General features: G+C 40.1%; 2 protein-coding genes across 2 annotated transcripts; both read right to left on the reverse strand.

Moving 5' to 3' along the window:
• Window positions 1-5,777: 5,777 nt before the first annotated feature.
• On the reverse strand, window positions 5,778-11,457 carry LOC146752997 (kinesin-like protein KIF20B). The gene is made up of 4 exons (XM_085531055.1): window positions 11,196-11,457; window positions 10,639-10,700; window positions 9,424-9,619; window positions 5,778-6,985 (listed from the first exon to the last, which is right to left on the reverse strand). Exons 1-4 carry the CDS (start codon window positions 11,386-11,388, stop codon window positions 5,778-5,780), a joined length of 1,659 nt encoding a protein of 552 aa, XP_085387181.1. The 5' UTR covers window positions 11,389-11,457.
• A 7,853-nt stretch (window positions 11,458-19,310) lies between these two features.
• LOC146752998 (immunoglobulin superfamily member 22-like) lies at window positions 19,311-20,421 on the reverse strand. Its single transcript, XM_085531056.1, has 2 exons — window positions 20,101-20,421; window positions 19,311-19,456 (listed from the first exon to the last, which is right to left on the reverse strand). The coding sequence occupies exons 1-2, from the start codon at window positions 20,348-20,350 to the stop codon at window positions 19,311-19,313; spliced, it is 396 nt and encodes a 131-aa protein (XP_085387182.1). The 5' UTR covers window positions 20,351-20,421.
• Between the last annotated feature and the right edge of the window lie 1,008 nt (window positions 20,422-21,429).

Genomic DNA, 21,429 nt, shown 5'->3' on the forward strand with positions numbered 1-21,429 from the left:
TTTCAAAGAAAATACACAATGGAGTTAAGAGAAATTCCCTTCTCTTAAACCATTATCACTGAGCTTGGCTATTAGTTTTGTTCATTAAAGCAGTTCATTGATTAAATTCTTCAACTACTTTACTGAGGTAGAAATAGCATTTTTTTAATGCTTAAATGAGAATGGTAAAAAGGCATCAGATATTTTGTTTTCTGTTGGGTCTAGGTCATACCTCATCCATGTCATCACTTCTTTTCTTTTTTGCCTTAGGCATTTTCACTCCTAAAGGTATCATGCTGCCGTGCTGCTTTATCTCCATCTTATCAGGTTGCAGAGGTGTCAGTGGGATTTCCAGCTCCGGTTTTGGGAACCGACTAGTTTTGCCATTTTCTGCGGACACTCCAGAAGAGTCGAGGACAGTTTCCAAATGCTCCTGATAGCACAGAAGAATTTTAAGTGCAAGTGTTAAGGTAGCCATGAGATTAAAAAGTTATAAAGCATCTGGAAAAGGATATGTAAGCATTCAATTTTCCTGCTGTAAGAACACTTGTAGGAAGACACAGAAGGAGTCTATTTCAGTTACAGCAGAGTTTTACCCCTCTTTCCTAGAACTTGTTACATTTAAAATTATTTCCAATCTATGATCACAAAAAAAGTTCTCCATGTTAAACTAAGCCTGATACTTTACAAGTCATTTTTTCTCAAGGGCACAGACAACTACACTTTTTTTTTAATAGAGAATGGTGGTAGAACTGACACGATTTTCTTCATCTCAACTCTGCTGTGTCAGAACTGGGCAGGAAAAGGAGCATTTGATTCAAGTGTTCGATTAACTTCCAGCTTAATCTTAGGGAATTTGCCCTTCCTCTTCTACACTAGAGATGTTATTTACATAAGTAAGGTCCAGCTGGCAAGGTGCAAGCCCAGTACAAGTCATTAAAGAACTCCATTGCTATCTTTTCCCTGGAGAGAATACAGGCATTCAAGCAATGACACCGTACTTAAGCTGAAGGCTATCATGTACCTGCTCATGGTCAAATGGCAGCAAATGCACAGCTAAGTGACAGGGAAATGTCAGTATGCATTTCCCCAGCAGCACTTACTGTCCACAATCCACCCAATCCTGTTTTTCTCAACAGGAACAACAAAGTCAGAACTGAGATCACCTGGACTCCTCCTTCTCTATGGCAGGAATTCAGCTAGCATATCAAAAATGAGTTCAGATGCTGGTTGAACACATGGAAGACAGGCTGCTGGGGACATCAGAAAATGGTAGATGGCTGCTTCTACTGCTGCTAGTAACTAGCAAACTCCAGTGTCCCAAACACAGACTAGCAGCTTTTACTACTTACACTGTTCCGACCCCCTGAGGGGAGTCTTCTTCCTCTCAAAAAGTTACCAAAGATTGTAGAAAGACAAAAAGTAGTCAGAGCCACTTTATCAGGCTCTGCTAAGAATCTGAATGGAGTATCACCACCCACTGTATTTCCAAGAATTAAGTTGGTTAATAAATACTTTGTTTTTAAAATATATGTAACTGCTATTTTATGAAAGTTAGCAATTAAAAACTTATATAGGAATGATTAACATCATCTGCTAACAAAACAATATCCAGAAATCCTGCAGAGGAAGAAAATAAGTTCAATTTGCTGTGCCCGTTTCAGTGGCTCCATGAATTTTTTCCAAGTAACTTATCTAATCATGAGCCACTTCATAAGCATTAACATGAGGAGAGTTTTCAACAGCACCTGACAAAAATTCATCACACAATTGTTTCAACAGCTTTTATTCCTATCAAAGGCTATAAAAACAGGTGATCTGATCACCTTGAAAGAGATAAATAAATTAAAACTTGGGAATTGTTTAGAGAACATGAGATCTTTTCCTACTCATTCCTTATCAAAAGCAATACAATCACAACATTTTCAGATCTGAAGTTTCATACTAACCTCAGATTCATTTAATGAAGTGAGGCTCCTAGTACATCGACGTGACAAATAATTGTCTTCAGCTTTGCATCTTAATGGAATACTTTCTCCAGTTTTAGTTTTGCTTTGTTGTTTCCTAGGCTGTAAATATTTAAAAGGAGTAAAGATTAGGCTATGCATTAGACCTCCAAAATATCTCGAGTTTTCTAAAGTTACAGTGTAAAACCTCAAGCTCAGACGCCACATGAACACGTAAGCTGAAACACAGCACAAGTGTGGGAAGGTAGTAACATCTATTCATTGTGTGATCTTCAGATACACCCTACTGGGTCTCACTAACAGTCTCAGGCAGTATTCTGCCTCCAAAAGAGAGAAAGCGAGACATTATTTAGGGACAAAATCTGTAACGCTGGTCGTTTTGTCATCCATACCCCCCATACTCTGCACGCTCACAGCTGCTATGTTAGAACACCAAAGGCTAAACCTCTGCCTAATCTTCAGCATCCACATATGAATACATGGAAAACTGCATGGAAAAGTTCCATAATGTACACAGAGAGATGGTGTTCTAGTAAATAAAATATTTTTGAGAAGATGAGAGCTCATGTTTGAGTGGAAGACAAAAAGAACCAACAAGTACTCATCACTGAATATGTAATTAAAGGACTATATGCTAAGAAAAATGATTCCAGCTCCAGTATCTCCTAGGAAAACAGAAGAACAAAAAGGGGTTAACAAGATGTTAAGTACTTACTTTCTATAAATATAATCATACTTTTTCATTTACAGAGTCATTCCTTCTACTTTGTCTTTCTTCAAGTAAAGGTATTTCTGGCAAACACTGAGGGCTACTGTGGTTAATGCGTTGTTTTAATTCCTTTATAAAGTCATCTTTGTCAGCCAGTTCTTTTCTTAACTCTTCTATCACAGTTGCATTATCCTAATAAACAGTAAAAACTGCTGAGTTGTGGGATTGGCAAAAGGAATTAACACACACAAGCAGTATTGCAATTACTTAGTAGCATCAGTTTTAGAATTGCAGGCTAGAACACTTAACTATTCAAGAACAGTAACATTTCACGGATTTGTACGGTCACTGTTACAAGTGCAGTAGTCACAGAATTGCCTGGGAAGTTGTAATACAATATATTTTGATTCTTCTATTTTACTTATGTGCTTCAGCCTTCATCTCCCTTAAGATATAATAACCCGAGCTTTTATTTGTTCCCAAATCTTCGGTACTGTGAGAAAGTCGGCAGTTGTAGGGGAAGTTTTGCTATGAGAACATCTTTCTTCTCAGAGAAAGTGAATCCAAACATTCTCAAAAGAGCACAACTCATTTAGTCTTCTGTTTAGCTTCTGAAATTCTATGCTACGGCTTAGATTGGCTATCCTGATTAAAAGCTGGATGTTGAAATAAGAAATGCAACTTCCAGAGATCATCCCCCCTCTGCTTTTTGATGCTTCCCTTAATCTCTCTCCACGTCCCCTTCTGTCTTTTCATGCCATTGTAGATACTACCTCAGAGAAAGCAAAGAAAGTAAGAAACCTGAGACAGAACTACTGTCTGAGTATTGAGCCTAGCTTGGGATCCGGAAATGCTGTGAATTATCGGAAAAAGCTACAGATGTCCAGTATGATTGTAGGATCATAAGCATCAAACTGACATCTGCTTATCTGAACTACTGAAAAAATTGAAATTTTAGTAATTAACAGAAATTCTGTTTCTGAAGAACAAAAATAAAAGCTGGTGCTTTTTTTGGTTAGTTGCACATGATGTCAATACGACAGTGTTCAAGAACAGAAGCACACCCAGAATACAAAGAGCAGGTACAGGAGTTTTACAGAATTTATGGGTAGCTAATCAGGTAGGAGGAAAGGAGAGCTGACCTTGCTTGAATCCTTTAAGGCAGATTGTCTCAGTTCTGCTATTTCTGTCTCTTTTTGTATGACATTAGAAGCCAAAGTTTTGAGCTGTTCTTCCAAAGCTTCAACAAACTGATCTCTCTCCTCACGCCACTTTTGAAGATTATGGTCCTTTTCCTCCAGCTCCTATATTTCATGATGATAGAAAAGCATACACAGTAGAAACAAGCAGAATTTTTAAGACAGCCTAGAATTAATAAGTTTTTCATATAGCATAAATAAGGACTCAAGCTGATAAAAAGAGTTTATGGTAAGACATTTCAATTAACATATCGTGATGTCACTCAACAAGATCAGGTTACATGCATGTATTACATATGTATTTACTATGCAGATTATTGTATTTAAAGCAATCTGCCAGTGCTCTGTAGTGACTAATTATTTGAATATCTTTCATGGTCTACCACTAATTTCAGTTGGCCACTTTCATTTTGCTCCAATTTTTTTTTTCACCTTTTTCCTGTTGCTTGGAAAACCTGCATCATTCATTTAATAAAAAATAAGAGCAAGAAAAATACCTGTTTAAGTTGTTGGATAGTATAGTCTTTATAATCCAGCTCATCCTTAAACTGGTTATTAATCCTTTCAAGTTCATCCATCCTGTTCCTGAGGGATTCCTCCACAGAACGCATCGTGGACACCTGTAATGTAAGCACAGCTCACGGTTCATTAAAAGACTTCTGTAATCCAACCTGGCCAAATACTTCTTTGTTAAATAAAGAGGAATTCACAAACAAGTGCTGAGTAGGAAAACGACAGCAAGTGCAAGGTTACCAAGGAAGACATGAATTCATTTTTAAGCTTCAATTTTCCACCCCAAGCACACCCAATAAACTTTCAGACTAAGATCCTGCAAAATGGGTTTTAAGATATCTTCTTGTTTAATAATTAAATTTTAACTATTAGCATCACTGAAGCTGAAATTGAAGAAAAAAATATACATGCTTATATTAAAGAGCCTCTGGAAAGTAGTCTATTTCTCTTCAAGTAAATAGCATTCTTCTTCCCAGTTATCAGCGTTTTTTCACAAGACTTAGGTTTTAGGCTTTGGAGTTACCACGGATACCAATGGCAAGTCACCAGTAACTTAGAGATAATAACAAGTCCCCTCCAGAGGCAGATTAGCTATTCTCTTCACAAACCTTATTCCAGACTACCAACCAACTTTACTTTCCTCTGTTCATTATCTATGCGAAACCATGTTTTAACTTGTGGTCCCCTCTAGAGCTTCAATGGCAACTTTACCTAAGATTTGCTGCTAGCCACACTATTGTGAAATTTCCAGCTTCATAGTTAAAGTTTGAGAAGTTTTAACAGCAGAAAACCAAGCATAATCTTACAGAAAAAAATAGCTCAGTTGACTACAAACCTCGCTTTGTACTTGCTGAATTTGTTTCTCGGCATCAGAATGTTTGTCTTTTAGATCTGCATACTCTTCTTCTTTCCTCTGCAAATCTTTTTTCAAATTCAGTACAAGGGCAGAACTCTCAGAAAGAATATTTTCTAGCCTTATGTTAAAAATAAAGAGACAAAGAACATTACTGTTACACATCTCATGGAAACAGCAATTACAGCTTCATCCATGCCCTGCCTGTTGGTTTCTATTTGTAAATAGACTCTTAAATCTATCTAGACCAGTGACAAGATTTAAACAATTACTTTTGAATTTCAGCTTGCTTCTCATAATCAGATGCTGAAGCAATAAATTATTCAGATGCTATTCTGAGGGATGTACAACAAAACCACCAGAAATCCCCATATTATTCTTTATTTCCTTGCACACTCCTGTTTTCCCTTGGAACTCAAGTAGCATACCAAAGCATCCTAAAGTAGTAGTTTGGCCATTGATAAGCATGCAAATGCATTAAGTCGAAGGGATGTTCCCATTAACTATTTTTAACTCTAGTTCATTCTCAAAGGGCTCTAAGTTAACTCAGTGGTTACTTACGATTCTATACGTTGCACTTTCTCCATTTCACTCTTTTCCTTTTCCCGAAGAGAATGTTTCATCTGCTCCAAGCTGTTTTTCAGCTGCATAACTTCTTGAATCAGATTTGCTTCATTGATACTTAACTCTTCAACCTTTTTGTCTGCATTAGCAGACATCTCCTGCAGAGTTGCTGTAACTGTCTCTAGATTAACAATAATAGATTCTTTTTCTTTAAGTAATTCATTGAGTTTTGACACATTGTCTTCCATTGTCTTGGAAACCTCCAGGAGATATTCAAGCTCTCTTATTTTTACCTCACAGTTGGCAACTTCCTCCTGAAATTGTGCAATCACTCTCTGATCTTCTGCAGTCTTTTCTTCAAAGTCCTGAGTTTTCTTTTCTATTTGCTCATGTAACTGTTTCACAAGATCTTCTTCCTGACTAGTGTGAGTTGTAATCTCACATAGCTTCGTTACAAGTTGACGATTATGATTTTCAGCATTATTCAGTCCCGCCTTTAGGTTTTCATTGTCTTGAAGCAGTGCTTTGATGTGCTGACTTTTTTGTGAGGAAACATCAACAATACTTCTGCATACTTCCCAAATCCTTTCAAGACTATAGTTAAAGGAGAGGTCCTGCACAAGATCTGAGATGGAAGAAGTCTGTGACTGAATGCATGCAGAACTAATTTGAGATGTCCCTGGCTCATCTTTTTCACAGTCTGAGGAATCCTTTACACTGACAAAGTCAGTACCGATGGCGTGAAACTCTAAGTGACATTTGTATAATTCATCTAATTTGGTCCGCATTTCTTTTACTTGTGACACTTTATCAATTATATATTCTTTGGCAACTTCTATGTTGTTAGTTAGTTGGGCATTTTTGTCTTCTAGTGTCATATTTATAGATTTCTGTTCATCCAGTTCAGAAGCAATTCCCCGATAGTCAGCTTGACCCTGCAGAATTTGTTCACGGAGGACATCAGCTGTTTCTTCAGAAAAAGAAAGCTCAATACGCAGGCTTGTTACCTGCTTACTGAAATCCTCTTTTTTATTTTGTTCTCTGCTGCATTGTTCTTCAAGCACAGCTAAATGATGTTCCAAGATTTCAGTTCTTTCCCTCAGTGCTAGTACTTCCTTTCGGTACGCGGAGCACTTTCGTTTCATGTGTTCAATTGTCCTTTGCTCTACAGTGTTCTTTTTCTTTCTCTCATTTACAACTACTGTAAAACAAACAAACAAACAAACAAAAAAGGGAAAAGGAATGTAGCTCAGATTGATTAAAATCATTATTACATAGCAGTTCACAACACCAAGTAGCAACTTCTAAGTGAAACACTGTCGTAATATGCAAGCCATGCCCTCACATCACATAGTATTTGATACTAGTGAAGGAATTCAAGTCCTCTGAACACGTAATCAGGTGCCTCAGATTTCTATACAGAATTAACAGCAAAAGGTTTTCAGTCTGGAAGAACACTTTTACCATGGCACTACTCAAACCTTCCACTCCACACCAGTAGAAAATCTAATTAGATTTAAGAAACATGGGAACGAGATAGATAATTCACAGCTATATTCTTTCTATCTTCCGTGCTTCAGCAATCCCTATAAAGCAGCCAGGAATCACTCCATCTACATCTAAATGGTAGATAAACAGTTCTCTAAGAAATTTCATTCCAACTCACAGTCCTCTTACTTTCAAAAGAAAGATAAAACCCTGGACAAGTTGATCACTTAAGTGTTGATATCTGTCTCTCTTATTCAGTTGATCTCTAAACAAAATATGAGGATTCCTACTTCTGTCCACACTTACTCTTTTGCATATAAAGTTCACTCATAAAGTTGTACAAATTTGCAGATTCAAGTTTCCATAAATATTCCATTAGCTTGGGGCTGTTTTTTTCTTTAACTGGTGAGCAATTAGCTAAAATCACATGCATTTTCTTTCTATCAAAAGCGACTTCTGCTGTATTTCATCATTGCTTTAGAATCCAGTTACGTCCATTCCATAATATGCATACTTTAAGTATTAAAATAAATATAAGTCAAGACTTACTAGGGATTGGGTCACCACAACAATATATTCCATGGTGATTCTTGTACAGTGCTTTTATTACTACAACTACAGAAATGCAGAATTTTATAGTGCCCACGTGCAGCCTGCATTACATACAGATTCACATGTACTGCATGGAAACAGCCTCTTAACTCATCTAAGGAGTTTTATATACAGCCCTCAACTGATTTAAAAGTCATACTGAAGAAACAGCAGTGGAGTATTCCACCCCAAACCAGGTTTTGGTTTTGACTGCTGCTCCCAGCAACACTAGTGAGGGGAATATGATTTATAAGTAATCTAAACACTTTATGCTGAAAACAACAAGCAAGCACTAAAGCAAGATAAATAAGACTAGGGAGAAGATGTGTAATGTTCAGTCTAGAAGCTCCTTACACAGGAAGTAGGGAAAAAGCATTATTACAGAGCATAGGAAACAAGACATAAAAGCTCAGAGAATGGTGTAAATACCCTGAACTTGAAGCTGAGATAACCTAGCATCTCCTAAAACACTTTTGCTCGTGCTACTTATATAACTAATTCTACAAAAGAACCAGCACAACATACCTGTGCTCATTGTTCTACTGTGTATATTTAACATAGCTAAAGAATATATATTAAGCTGTTTTTGAAATTGGACGCTATTAATACTCACAAATAGAAGAAAATTTTAACATGATTGAATACTCAGTACTTCTTAACAGAAAACTTCATGCTGACATTGTGACTATCAGCTACCCATTTTAATTCCTATGTGGAGCATTGCTGTCATTAATTTTTAAATGAGAGCTTTGGTCATATGATTAGAACAAACCCACTACTATTTGGAGTATGGAGGAGTCCACATCCCTCCCTCAGTCTCTGGTAAGATGCTTATATGTGATGCCATTCAGTGGTCACATTAGGATTCAATATTTATGCCAAATAAAGGCAGCAGGGACAAATCATCCAAGAACAGCATCTCATCCAAAGAAGGCCTTGACTTTCTCCCTTGCACATATTTTGCAAGAGGAATACAAGAAAGGAAGGGAATACAGCTAAGTTTTAGATTTTCCCTTCTACATTGTATATGCCTTCCGTAATTCTAGGAACACTGATGCTCAGCTGTGCCCAGAAGTGAAGTTAAATGCATCAGAGCTTATCCAAACCATTTTGCTCAAATATTGCCCATGAGCGAGCAATTTGCAGGTCGTCAACAATTTTGATAGTTGCTTCAGGAAAAACAAAACAAACAAACAAAAAAAAGCACTTGAGCAGCTGATGCTACTCAGAAGATCAGCAACAGCAGTTGAAACAATCCTAAAGAAACTGCTTTAAAACTATTACCAAATCTGCAAGTGCATCAACAGATGAGGAAAAAGCAGCAAAAAGGAAAAAAATAGTGCAAAAAACTTTTATTCTTAAGCATTCAAAAATGAACAGCATAGGACCTTCTGAAAAAGGGATATTTACATAACAGTTACTTCTATTTACAGTTTAACACAGTGGCTTTTCTCCTTATACCATAAGGTACGCGCTTCACAGCCTTTTGCTTCCTATCCGGAATAGGAAGCAATTTATTGTTTTGGAAGACACCCTGTTCAACGATGGAAGAAACTGTACCTTTCTTTGGAGGTGGCTCTTCCACAGTAGGCTTATCCTCGTCAGTACTGCACTTTCTTCCCACTTCCAACTCAGTTTCCTCTTGTTTCAGTGCTTTAACTGAAAGCACTGAAAATTGGCTGCTTTCAGTTCCTTTATTAGTGTTCTCTTCTGCCGGTTCTGCTTTAATGGTAGTTAAATGGTAGGTAGTCTTTTCCTGTATTGATATAAGATCAGTTACATTGAAGCTTAACAAAAGGAGCACTTAAGTCTCAGTAATCTTCTGTAGGCAAATATTTACACAAAACCATACAGCTAAAATATTTACCCGGTGACTCTATAGACATCAGTTACAAATCTCAATAGCAGACAGAACAAGTACACCTTCAGATAATGACAAGTGCAATACTCGGTAGAGTATACAAGGGAAAGCAAGAGCCTAGCAGGTTACAAAGTAAAAGACTTGCACACAATCAAGAGTTTACCAGTTTATCAAAGAATTTCCTGTTTCCAAGAAGTCAACAAAATTACAAACATGGTCAAAGAGCAAATGGTCAGCTCTCATACAAGTTCATCACATCACACTTCTGCTAAGCTGCTAAAATCACTTTCATCGTGACAGATATAATCCAACCTTAAAGCTTAGTCAGCTCTGTCACGCATATTTTAGATTGTGTCCTTGACCACAAGTGAAGCTTCCTTACTTACAAGATGATGATTGTTAAGCCATGCTGGCACTGCCAAGGACTGATTATTCATCTTTAGTAGCTTATGAAAAGAAAAGCCTCAGAAGTGTTCAGGCCACACAATCTCACAGATAGAGTTGGAGCCTTGTTCTTGGAAGAAGTAATAGGTGAGGACATGACTACTCATCACAGTCAGCTTTAATACCATGGAAATACTAAGTTGCAGTGATGCAGACAGTCAAAGACTAAGAAGGGTCAAGTTGCTAAGCTTACAAGGTTAGAGATCTGAGTGACAGAATTAACTATAAATGTTTTCAGAGCTACTTCAGGCTACCAAACATCAAAAAATGAACAAAAACCACCAGAAGTGGAATGCACACATACTTAATCAAGCTAGTCTTCACATATTCAGTAGCTCGCAGTACATTAGTCAGGATAAAGTTTTATGGACTGCATAGAACGTGGAGATATCCTGAGCATTCATAGCATTTTAAGCTACCACAAGTTGGTATTAAAACAATTTTACACAACATCTTCTTGATAAAGTTACCTCAGTTGCTTCTTTAAGTTGCTCAACAGACTCATCCAATTTAATCACCTGCATTTCAAAGTCTGTAACACACAGAAAAGGTTGTATTACATAAGTAGCCAATAGATAGTTTATTAAGTAATCAATTTTTCCAGATATTCTAATGTTTAGGTAGCTTTTGAACAGATTAATTAATTTGCATGTGGTCTTCACTTATTGGGAGTGATTCAAAAGTTTTCTATATTTCTTGGAACGAAAACATTGCATCAACAAGACATAAAGAAGAGTAGAGATTACAATATAAAAGTAAAAATCAAGATATAGACATTTAACCCCATACTTACGAAAGCGTAAAGCTGCTAGTTGCAGTTTAAAGGAGAGGGGGAAAAAAAGAAAAGAAATAACCAAAAACCGTGGAATTGCTGAACCTGAATATACACAAGGAACAAACTATCACTTATCTACAGGCTATGGTTCCAAAGGTAGAACATCTCCTCTAATTCCTACTCAAACTGGTTATTTCTCTTTTAGATTAATGAACTATTTCTGTTTTCTACCTTTCACATCGCATAACTCACCTTTGTTCTTCTGCATCAGCTCTTCTTCAGTTTTAAGTAGTTTGGTGTTTTCCTCTGTTAGCTCTTCTTTGGTCTCCATCAGTTCAAAGTTAGTTTTCTCCAGCTGCTTTTCAAACCAGCCAGTATCTTCCTTCGGGTCCCCCAGGGATACAATGGAACTATGTGCTGCCTCAGCTTGCTCTTTAATATCCATGACATCATAATGCACAGAATCAAGAATGCCCTCAGGATCAACACAGGTGTCAGGCACTATGCTATGTTCTCCACCCTGAAACGTAATTTATAATCAGTTAAAACTGGTGAATAGCTGACTACATAATAGCTGTTATTTCTACAGATAGTCTGGATAGCCACTATGAAGACAGCCATACAAGAAGTTTTAAATTTCAGCTTCAAAACCCACCTCACAAATTCACATACAACATGAGAGTGATTCTTATGGGGGGAAGATAAGTGGCATTCTAGTAACAGCTAATATATTTTATAGTATTTGATGACCACGCTCCCTTTTTTTTTTTTTTTTTTTAAATATTACCCCAGATTGATCTCCTTCAAATTTAACGTACAAGTTCGGACTCCCCTTTTCTTTGTATACAGCGTAAATTTTCATTTTGTGTTTCAGAAACAAGGAAAACGCCCAAATTCCCAAAGCTTTCTGAAACTGTTCTTAAGGCTCAGCAACTATTCCTGCTAGATGAAGAATAGATGTATCTTGCTCATCATACAGCAACACAGCATGCACTTCTTTGTAAACAGCCTTGTGTTTCTATAAGATGTGCCCATAACATTTAAATAGTAAAAAGGAAAATATTTAAGAAAAAAAAAAGGAAAATACTTAAGAAAAAAAAAAGGAAAATACTTAAGAAAAAAAAATAGAAAATATTTAAGAAAAAAAAAAGAAAAATACCAGGGTGTCATGGTTTAATAATTTTGTAATTTTGCTATCAGTATTCCACATCATAACATCATATAAAGCATGAATAATTTTACTGAATCTGCAACTTACAGAAGAAGACTACATCTCCCAGAGAACAACACGATGGGTCACGGGACCTGGACTCTATATTAACTCGGTCGCAGAACAGACTGACGTCTTTCGAGTTCTGGCGTTCAGGGGAGTGTGTGGGAGCCTTCAGCCGTTCGCCTAGATTTCACAGTAGGCCTCTCGGTTACGGGACTCATTCTCTCTCCTATTTTGCTTGATTCGTTAGCTCAATTTTCAATTTTCAGTTATATTGTATTATATTGTGTTATGCGGTATTTCGATATAGTATTTAGTAAATAAGTGTGCCTCCTTAGATCGTTGCCGCTGTTTTCTTTTCCTAATTAACTTTTTCCTTTCGGCCTAGGGCCCCTGCGGGGCCCACGGCCCCTGTCACGGACGCAGGTGGACTTTTCGTTCCAACCGTGACAGATTTTGGTGGAGAATGCGGGCAAATTGAGTTGCTGTTTTTCTGTGTTTTCTTCTGTTGCTCTTTTAGCTTTAAACAGAGCTACAAGTTTTTTTTCCAGTTAAGGAGCTATCTTAGGTTTGCGATTCTGCACCTGTGAGCTTGACCTTGAAAGTCCAGGCAGACTGCCAATACTCCGGTTTATTTTATAAACACTGCTGAGCTTTGTTTTCTTTTTTTACTTTTTTTCCCTCTCTATTAAAAAAAAAGAAAAAAAGTTCCCTCTACTAAGTGTGCTTTATAAGGTACTGCATTTCATTAGTTCCTCTTTTACGATGCTCCAAACATATTGGACCATGTTTAAGCTAGCCTATTTTTCCTATGAAGTTATAGGAATGTATAATAGATTGAAAGCACGGTTAGCAACGCTTATTTGGTATTTGCATGCAGCTCCAGAGGGAGCAACTAATGCAACTAATGCAACCAATAGTACGGATATGGAGGTTTTTGAGCGTGCTTTTCCTTTTTTCTTTGCATCTTTTAAGCAGTCTTCGACTGACCAGTTGTCCCAGTGGACCACACTGTCAATCGTATTAATCTCCCTCAATTTGCAGTTGGTTATTGTAGTGATCTCACTCGGTATCTGGATTTATAACCTCAGGAGGAAGTCTTCCCTAGAGTCAGAGAATACTGAGTGGCAGGGAGTGTGGAGAAACTTTGGAGAGACTTTTAGAGGACAGACATCTTTAGTGTCATGGAGCTTTACTCCTGAACACTTAAAGAATCCTGAGAGTTTGACTGCATATTTGAGACAGGAATGTTGTGGCTCAGGCAGATCTAAGGAGGCACAAATGACTTGGGGCCTAGCTAATGCTTATCGGGCCTTATTCAATACCATTCCTGAGAGGGAAGATTTTGAGGTTGAGAGAGAGAGTCTCAGGGCCGAGAATGAGAGTATCCAATCCAAACTCAACACTCTCCAGTCCGAGCATAACGTCCTCCGGTTCGGGTACAACACTCTTCAGTCCAACTACAACAGCCTCCAGACTGAGCTCGGTGCTGTCCAGTTTGAGCGGAACGCTCTCCGAGACCAGCTATGTGCCCTCCGGGGTGAGCTGAATGTATTTAACCAACAACCAGGGTCACATGTAGTCCAATTTGACCAGACATTGGGGGCACATGTAGTCCAATTTGGCCAGCCACTGGGGGCGCATGTAGTCCAATTTGACTAGCCACCGGGGGCACATGTAGTTCAATCTGACCAGCCACCGGGGGCACATGTAGTCCAATTGGAACAACCATCGGGGACACTAGACGCAATGTTGGTTGCCCCTGTAAAAGGGCGAAAGACAAAACAAGCTTCAACTCAGTTAGAGAAAATGCAGAAGGAGTTAGAAGAGCGGAGGGAGTTAGGAGAGCAGGACTCAGGAGAGCAAGGGGACTCAGGAGAGCAGGGGGACTCAGGAGAGCAGGGGGAGTCAGAGGACCAGAAGAAGTTAGAGGAGCAGAGGATGTTAGAGCAGTATAAGAAGATGTTAGAGGAGCAGAAGAAGTTAGAGGAGCAGAGGAAGTTAGGAGAGAGGAAAAAGAAGGAGGGTTACCTGAAGGAAATAACACAAGGGTCGGGGTCAGAGTCTGAAGAGGAGCCAAAAGCTAGATTTTCTTTACGAGAATTTCTCGAGTCCAAACTTATAGATGGGGCAGCCTCATCAACACAGTTGCCACCATCAACACCTGGGACGCTTGATAGAGCAAAAGGCGAGCAAAGTATAACGACCATTATTGATCGATCTTTTAAACTGAGTGAAATTCGAGATCTAAGAAAGGATTTCACATGTCAGCCAAAAGAAAATATGGTCACTTGGTTACTTCGCTGCTGGGACAATGGTGCCAACAGTGCATGGCTTGATGGCAGTGAAGCTCGCCAACTGGGTAGCATTTCCAGGGACTCGCGTGTGGACAGAGGTATTGGCACATGCCAAAATCGGTCCTACACCCTCTGGAAGCGGATGTTGATAGCGGTAAGAGATAGATTCCCCTTTAAACGGGACTTGGAGCCTGAGAGAAAGAAATGGACTGATATAGAGAAAGGTATCCAATCTTTGAGTGAAAGTGCTCTGGTGGAAATGCTATACAGCCCCGAGTTCAATTGTAACGATCCAAACCAATTACATGATCCTGAAGCAGTCCGCGTTCCACGACAAATGTGGCGTGACTTTACAAAGGCAGCTCCAGAAAAGCATGCCAGTGCACTTGCATTAGTATATGGCAAAGGGGAAAGGAAACCCTTTGTGAATGAACTAATTGGCAGACTTCAGGAACTTGAATTATTTATAAGCGCTACAGAAGTTAATCTGTATACTTCAGCCATTGTCAAAATTGTGGAAAGATTAAACAAAATGGAGGGAACACAAAATGATATTATTGACAAATTGGCTAATGTGCCTGATGTAGATGAATCCACGGTGGTACGAGATGATGGAAACCAGGATTTCCACGATCGCCTATTGAGAAAGCTAAACAACATGAGTTCCTCTCGACCTGTATCATCAAAAATCTCAACCATTAAAAAGAGACGTCCTCGTATTCAAGCAAATGACAATGATAAGTCACCTCGAATCAACGATGAGACTACACGTCTTGCCTTGTTGCTTTTCCTCTGTAGTCATGGGGAGGACATGAAGAAGTGGTGTAATTCATCCACTTCTGCACTTCAGGCATGAGTGGAAGAATTACAAGGTGAAACAACTACCGAGGTGAACTCTTCCAAGAAGGGGAGAGTTCCAGTTGCTGCAAGCCAACGAGGTAAACAATAGAGGGGCCCTGCCCCCAGCCAGGGGGGGGAAAGGGACAATAGAGTATACTGGACTGTGTGGATTAAGTGGCCTGGCACATCTCAACCACAGAAATATAAAGCCTTGGTGGACACCGATGCACAATGCACCCTAATGCCCTCAAGTCACCAAGGGACACAACCAATAGATATCCATGGAGTGACTGGGGGTTCCCAAGAATTGACTATGTTGGAGGCCGAAATAAGCCTCACTGGTAAAAACTGGCAAAGGCACCCTATTGTGACTGGTCCAGAGGCTCCATGTATACTGGGAATCGATTACCTTAGGATGGGATATTTTAAGGATCCCAAGGGGTATCAATGGGCCTTTGGGATAGCTGCTGTAAACACAAACGGTGTTAAGCAGCTGTCAACTTTACCTGGTCTGTCAGATGATCCTTCTGCTGTGGGGTTGCTCCAGGTAAAGGACCAAGAGGTACCAATTGTCACCAGAGTGGTTCACAGACGGCAGTACCGCACCAACAGGGACTCATTGCTCCCCATTCACAAGCTAATTCGCCAATTAGAGAATCAGGGAGCGATTAGCAAAACTCACTCGCCTTTTAACAGCCCCATATGGCCAGTGCATAAAGCCAGTGAAGAATGGAGGCTGACGGTGGATTACCGTGGCCTAAATGAAATCACACCTCCATTGAGTTCTGCTGTACCAGACATGCTAGAACTCCAGTATGAACTGGAGTCAAAAGAAGCTAGGTGGTATGCCACCATTGACATTGCTAATGCCTTCTTTTCCATCCCATTGGCTGCAAAATGAAGGCCACAGTTTGCTTTTTCCTGTAGAGCTGTTCAGTATACCTGGAACCGTTTAACTCAAGGGTGGAAGCACAGCCCAACAATTTGCCATGGGTTGATCCAAGCTGTCTTGGAACAGGGTAATGCTCCCGAACACTTGCAGTATATTGATGATATTGTCGTGTGGGGCCATACAGCAGCAGAGATTTTCAAGAAAAGAAAACAGATAATCCAAATTCTTTTGCAAGCTGGTTTTGCCATTAAGCGCAGCAAGGTGAAGGGGTCTGCCCAGGAAATCCAGTTCTTAGGTGTAAAATGGCAAGATGGGCATCGACACATCCCAGCAGATGTGATTGAAAAAATCACTGCTATGTCTCCGCCCACCAACAAGACAGAGACCCAATCTTTTCTGGGAGTAGTGGGCTTTTGGAGAATGCATGTCCCAAACTACAGCCACATAGTGAGCCCCCTCTATCAGGTAACACGGAAGAAGAATAATTTCTCATGGGGTCCTGAGCAGCAGCAGGCTTTTGAGCAGATAAAACAAGAGATAGCCCGTGCCGTGGCCTTGGGGCCAGTACGGACGGGACAGGATGTAAAGAACTACCTCTACACTGCTGCTGGAGAGAAAGGTCCCACTTGGAGTTTGTGGCAAAGAGCTTTAGGAGAAACCCAAGGCCAACCCCCGGGACTTTGGAGTCGAGCATATAAAGGGTCTGAGGACTGCTACACTCCAACTGAGAAGGAGATCTTAGCCATGTACGAGGGGGTCTGGGCTGCTTCTGAAGTAGTTGGGACAGAGGTTCAGCTCCTTCTAGCACCTCGCTTGCCTGCAGCCCCCCCTGCTACGGACACAGGTAGATTTTTGTTTAAACCGTGAACACTACCCAGAATGCAGCATAAGGGAATTTTTGCCTAGAAATCTGGAGGACTATTTTTAACTCAGAAAGGTCTGAGATAGAAAGTTCACACTGATTTCTGGGTCACCAGCCTCACCGTACATCAGCATTTTTGGTTTTTAAATGATACATAAAGTTCTCAATGGCACTGCTCTAGTCGGTAGTTCTTTCCCTTTCTGTGCAGCTTGCTCTGAGCATGGCTTGTGAACAGCTATTCAGGCCAGACAGCTGCAGCCCCAAAGACCTGCCATAAATGTACAAATTCTGTCTTGGTAGTGGAGAAACAGGATGCGCAGTCATATGGCTCTCACACATACCTTGTACAACCAGCTTGGCTCTGGACTGGGCATCACCAATGTCACAGGTGTACACGTCACTGTCACTTTTCTCCAGATTTTTTATGCTCAGCTGCAGGTCTCGTCCTTTCTGTGCCCTCTTGTATTTCCTGCCAGGCCTGAGCTCAGCAATGCCTTTCCTCCATATGACGAAGGATGCGGCTTTCTCGCTCTGACATGTAAAAAGTGCACTTCCACTTTCTTCAATTTTCACATCTGAAAGTTCCTTGATAAAGTAATTAGGTTTTTCTGGAAGGAAAAAAAAAAGGATGAGGGTGTAGGACAAAGGGATTTGTTACCACAACAAGTCCCAAGCATACAGAGGTGTCCTGAATCTCCTTTGCCCTCATTTCAGAATATCACATAGAGATGCAAAGAGTCTAAGAAGACAACAGAGTCCACCGATTTACATAGGTTTGATAATTCCAGTAGATATCTGGAAAGTTCAATACCATTATACATGCGCTGGTAGGATCTCATCTGATCAACTGCATATAGTTTTGATTACACATATTCAATATAGACTAATTCAGATTGCCATCTTTTCTTGGCTCACGAACACCCAAGATCATAGAATCATAGAACGATCACAGAATCATAGAGTGGCCTGAGTAGAAAAGGACCTCAAAGAGCATCTAGTTTCAAACCCCCTCCAAGGGGTCACCAACCACCAGACCAGGCTGCCCAGATCCACATCACACTGGAGAATCATTCAGTTTCCAGATTATTTTAAGGAAAAGATTTTAATCCATCATATTTTCTGAAAACTAAGAATTGATCCTGCTCAAGGAAACAGAAGAGAAAAACATCACCCACAGGCTGCAGATATTTACCTCGACTTCTCTACATGCCATCCCCAGTGTGCTTTTCAACTCACCTTGCACAGTGACCCTGGCTTTTGTTATGGAGTCCTCTGTCTCACAGGGGTACTCCCCACTGTCCTTGGCAGTAGAGTCATGGATGATCAGAATGGCCCCAGTTCCCTCCTGCTGCAAGTCGTACTTCTGGCTTTTTCTGATTGCTTTGCCATCCTTGTACCACCTGATGTTCAAATCCGGTTTTGACAGCTCACAGCTCAGGCTGATGTCCTGCCCTGCTGCTGCTGTCTTATCCTCCAGCTGTTTAGAAACCTCAGTAGGTTTTCCTAGAAGAAAACATGCTTTTTGAGTAACATACACTTAGGGTAGGATGCCTCTCTCAAAATACATGCATCTACATGCTGGAGATAAGTTAGAGAGGCACTTGCAACAGACGCCATCCTACAGCCAGCAGTAATCTGCAAAGTACAGACAATAGAATTCCAGGCAGCATTTATTCTCTCTTAAATCTACCCAATTGAGGATGATGAACCATGTCTGAAAACTGCCTCTTTCTTCTCTCCACTCATCACACTGGGAGCCTCGGATGATGCTCTCAGATGCACATGTTCTAGATAGGAATTTGTTGTACAGCTAGATGGTGTGAAGGCCATCCCTTCAGCTTATACTTAGAGGATATTTGCTCCCACAGTTCCCTCAACAGATCATTCCTGATTTACTGTTAATGGAACAAGCTGTAGTGAGATGCCCATTTCCAACACTACCCCAGTACTTTGGGTAGTTCTCACATTTGTGTAAAATGTTTCATCCTTTTACTTATTTTTAAGAGAAATTCTCGGTGCTTTGAGTTTCAAGTAGAAGGTTGCTATTCACTTTAACCATATTATGAGTTAGCTCTCACGACAATCTTATCAGAAGACAGTTGAAGGAATCAGGCCCCAGAATCTCTCCCATCTCATTACCTTTCACAGACAGAGAGGCTTTGGAGGTTAGACCACGGGCAATAAAAACGACTTCCTCAGTGTCAGTAGGAGTCACACTTTTGATAATGAGAGTATATTTCAGACTCACGTTAGAAGCTTTAAATCACCCACCACTTTCCACTCTGCTTCCATTCAGTGTCCACTTGAACTCATCAATGCTTTCATGGGATGGAATGCATTCAAAAGTACAATCTTCTCCCTCCTGGATTTCAGTGTTTTTCAGCCGTTTGGTAATGCCACTATTCAGCTCTGGAAGGTAAGAGATAGGTTAGTATGAGGTTTATATGGAGAAAAGGCATTTGTGACTGACATGAGTAGCAGTACTGGTGTTTTAACTCAGGATTTGCAGAACATGGCTGCATTCCTTACTGATGTATTCTCTAAGACATTCTCCACTCAGAATTACCAGAAAGCGATAAAAAAAAAGAGACGTGAATCTCTTGTCTTTGCTCTGGAAGAACTACAATTAGAGCAGCTCAGTCCATGGAGCAGAATGAAGATTCAATAAGCTACAGAGGGAAAAACCTAACAGAGAGGACAACTCTAGGATGCTGTGTGAGAAAAAGGGTTTTGCCTATGACAAGAAATTAAATGTTTCTATTAGCTCATTTGTTACCATCCTACCCCTACTGGTGTTCAAACCATTTCTCCATTTTAGAGATGTTTATAAAGGAAATATTTCCAGGACATTCTTGATGTGTTTGGTGATTTTCATGGCAAAACAAGATACATTTACATCAAAAGCAATGGGAATTTTCCAGACATCACTGTGCTAAATTGCAGTAATACACTTCTATTGTAGAAACTATTAAGGCTTGTGGGGGAATAGGTGTAAGACATAGTGACCACACTGAATGTGCTTTCAGCACTCCTTTACTTTCCACAGTACTTACCCTGAAAGCCAACCTTTGATTTGGCAACATCAGTGCCAATATCACAGGTATAGAAACCTGCATCTGACTTCTCGAAGTCATGGATAAGGGGACATAGGGTCTTCCCAGACTGTACCAGCTCATACTTGTTGCCAGAAGTGAGCAGAACACCGTCCTTCTTCCACACTGGTTTGACCTTCTCTTTAGAGACTTCGCATTCCAATTTAATCACACCCCGCTCCTCACCAAAAACATCATCCAAGGACTTCATGAAGACAGCAGGCTTCTCTGCAATTAAAAGGGCAAAACAGAACAATGTGATACAGAAGTTGAGACATTTCCAGTTGCTTTCAGATTTTTAAAGAGGGATAAATAAATCTTTACCAGCACTGACGACAGCAATATAGAACCTAAAGCGGTTTCATGTGTGTTGACTGAATACGCTTTATGGAATTCTGAACTAATCAGTAGGAGAATACAGGGAACAGGAGGGACAGCCTGCATTGCTGGTGGGTGGGACTGATATCATATGAAGTAATTGGGATGCAGCTCTTCTAAAGCTGGAGAGCTGGCATTGCCCTCACATGGAGCAGAGCTCATACAGCAGGCCACAGGATTAAGAGGATAAGCTGCTGAACACTTTTGATTTTCCTGTTTTATTGACTCCTTTTATCTCTCTTCTATTTCACACATCAGATGTTTATACTGGGGAAAAAACTTCCACCAAATGCAAAAGAAAGGAGAAAGAGGAAATCCTTCAAACTCTGAGCGCATAAAGAGCTTAATTGCTGGGGAGGGCAGATTAGAATCACAGTACCCTTAGAATTGGAAGAGACCCTTAAAGGCCATCTAGCCCAGCTCCCCTGCAATAAAAAGGGACATTCACAGCTAGATCAGGTTGCTCACAGCCTGGTCATTAGTCATCCCAGAGGCAAAACACACACTGAATGATCTCTCCCTGCAGTCATAAATCCTTGGAGACAACAGCATTGACACTGCATGTTACTGAAGCAGTAAAAGAAACTGCTCTTGTAACTCTCCTTGTGCTAAATAAAATGATGATAAAAAGCAATGGAATGCTTTGGCAGGACACCAAAACCATCCTCCTTCGTTGATATCTGCTGCAATGGAACCTTCCACTGGAAGAAAGCCTCTGATGACTTGTCACCCCAGAGAGGTCAGCTTTAGAAGCAGGAATGCTGCACAATAGAATGAACTGGAGCTCCTTAGCATCTCTTACATCCAGGAGGGGTGTGATCAGACCCACCTATCACCTTCAGGTGCGCTTTCTGACACCTTGTCTGACTTCACTGTCACTGTGCCAGCATCCTCAGGCTTAACCTGCTTCAT

Source organism: Coturnix japonica, unplaced genomic scaffold (genome assembly GCF_054131305.1).
Source record: "Coturnix japonica strain WE unplaced genomic scaffold, WE-NBRP24 Scf040, whole genome shotgun sequence".
Classification (NCBI taxonomy): Eukaryota; Metazoa; Chordata; class Aves; order Galliformes; family Phasianidae; genus Coturnix; species Coturnix japonica.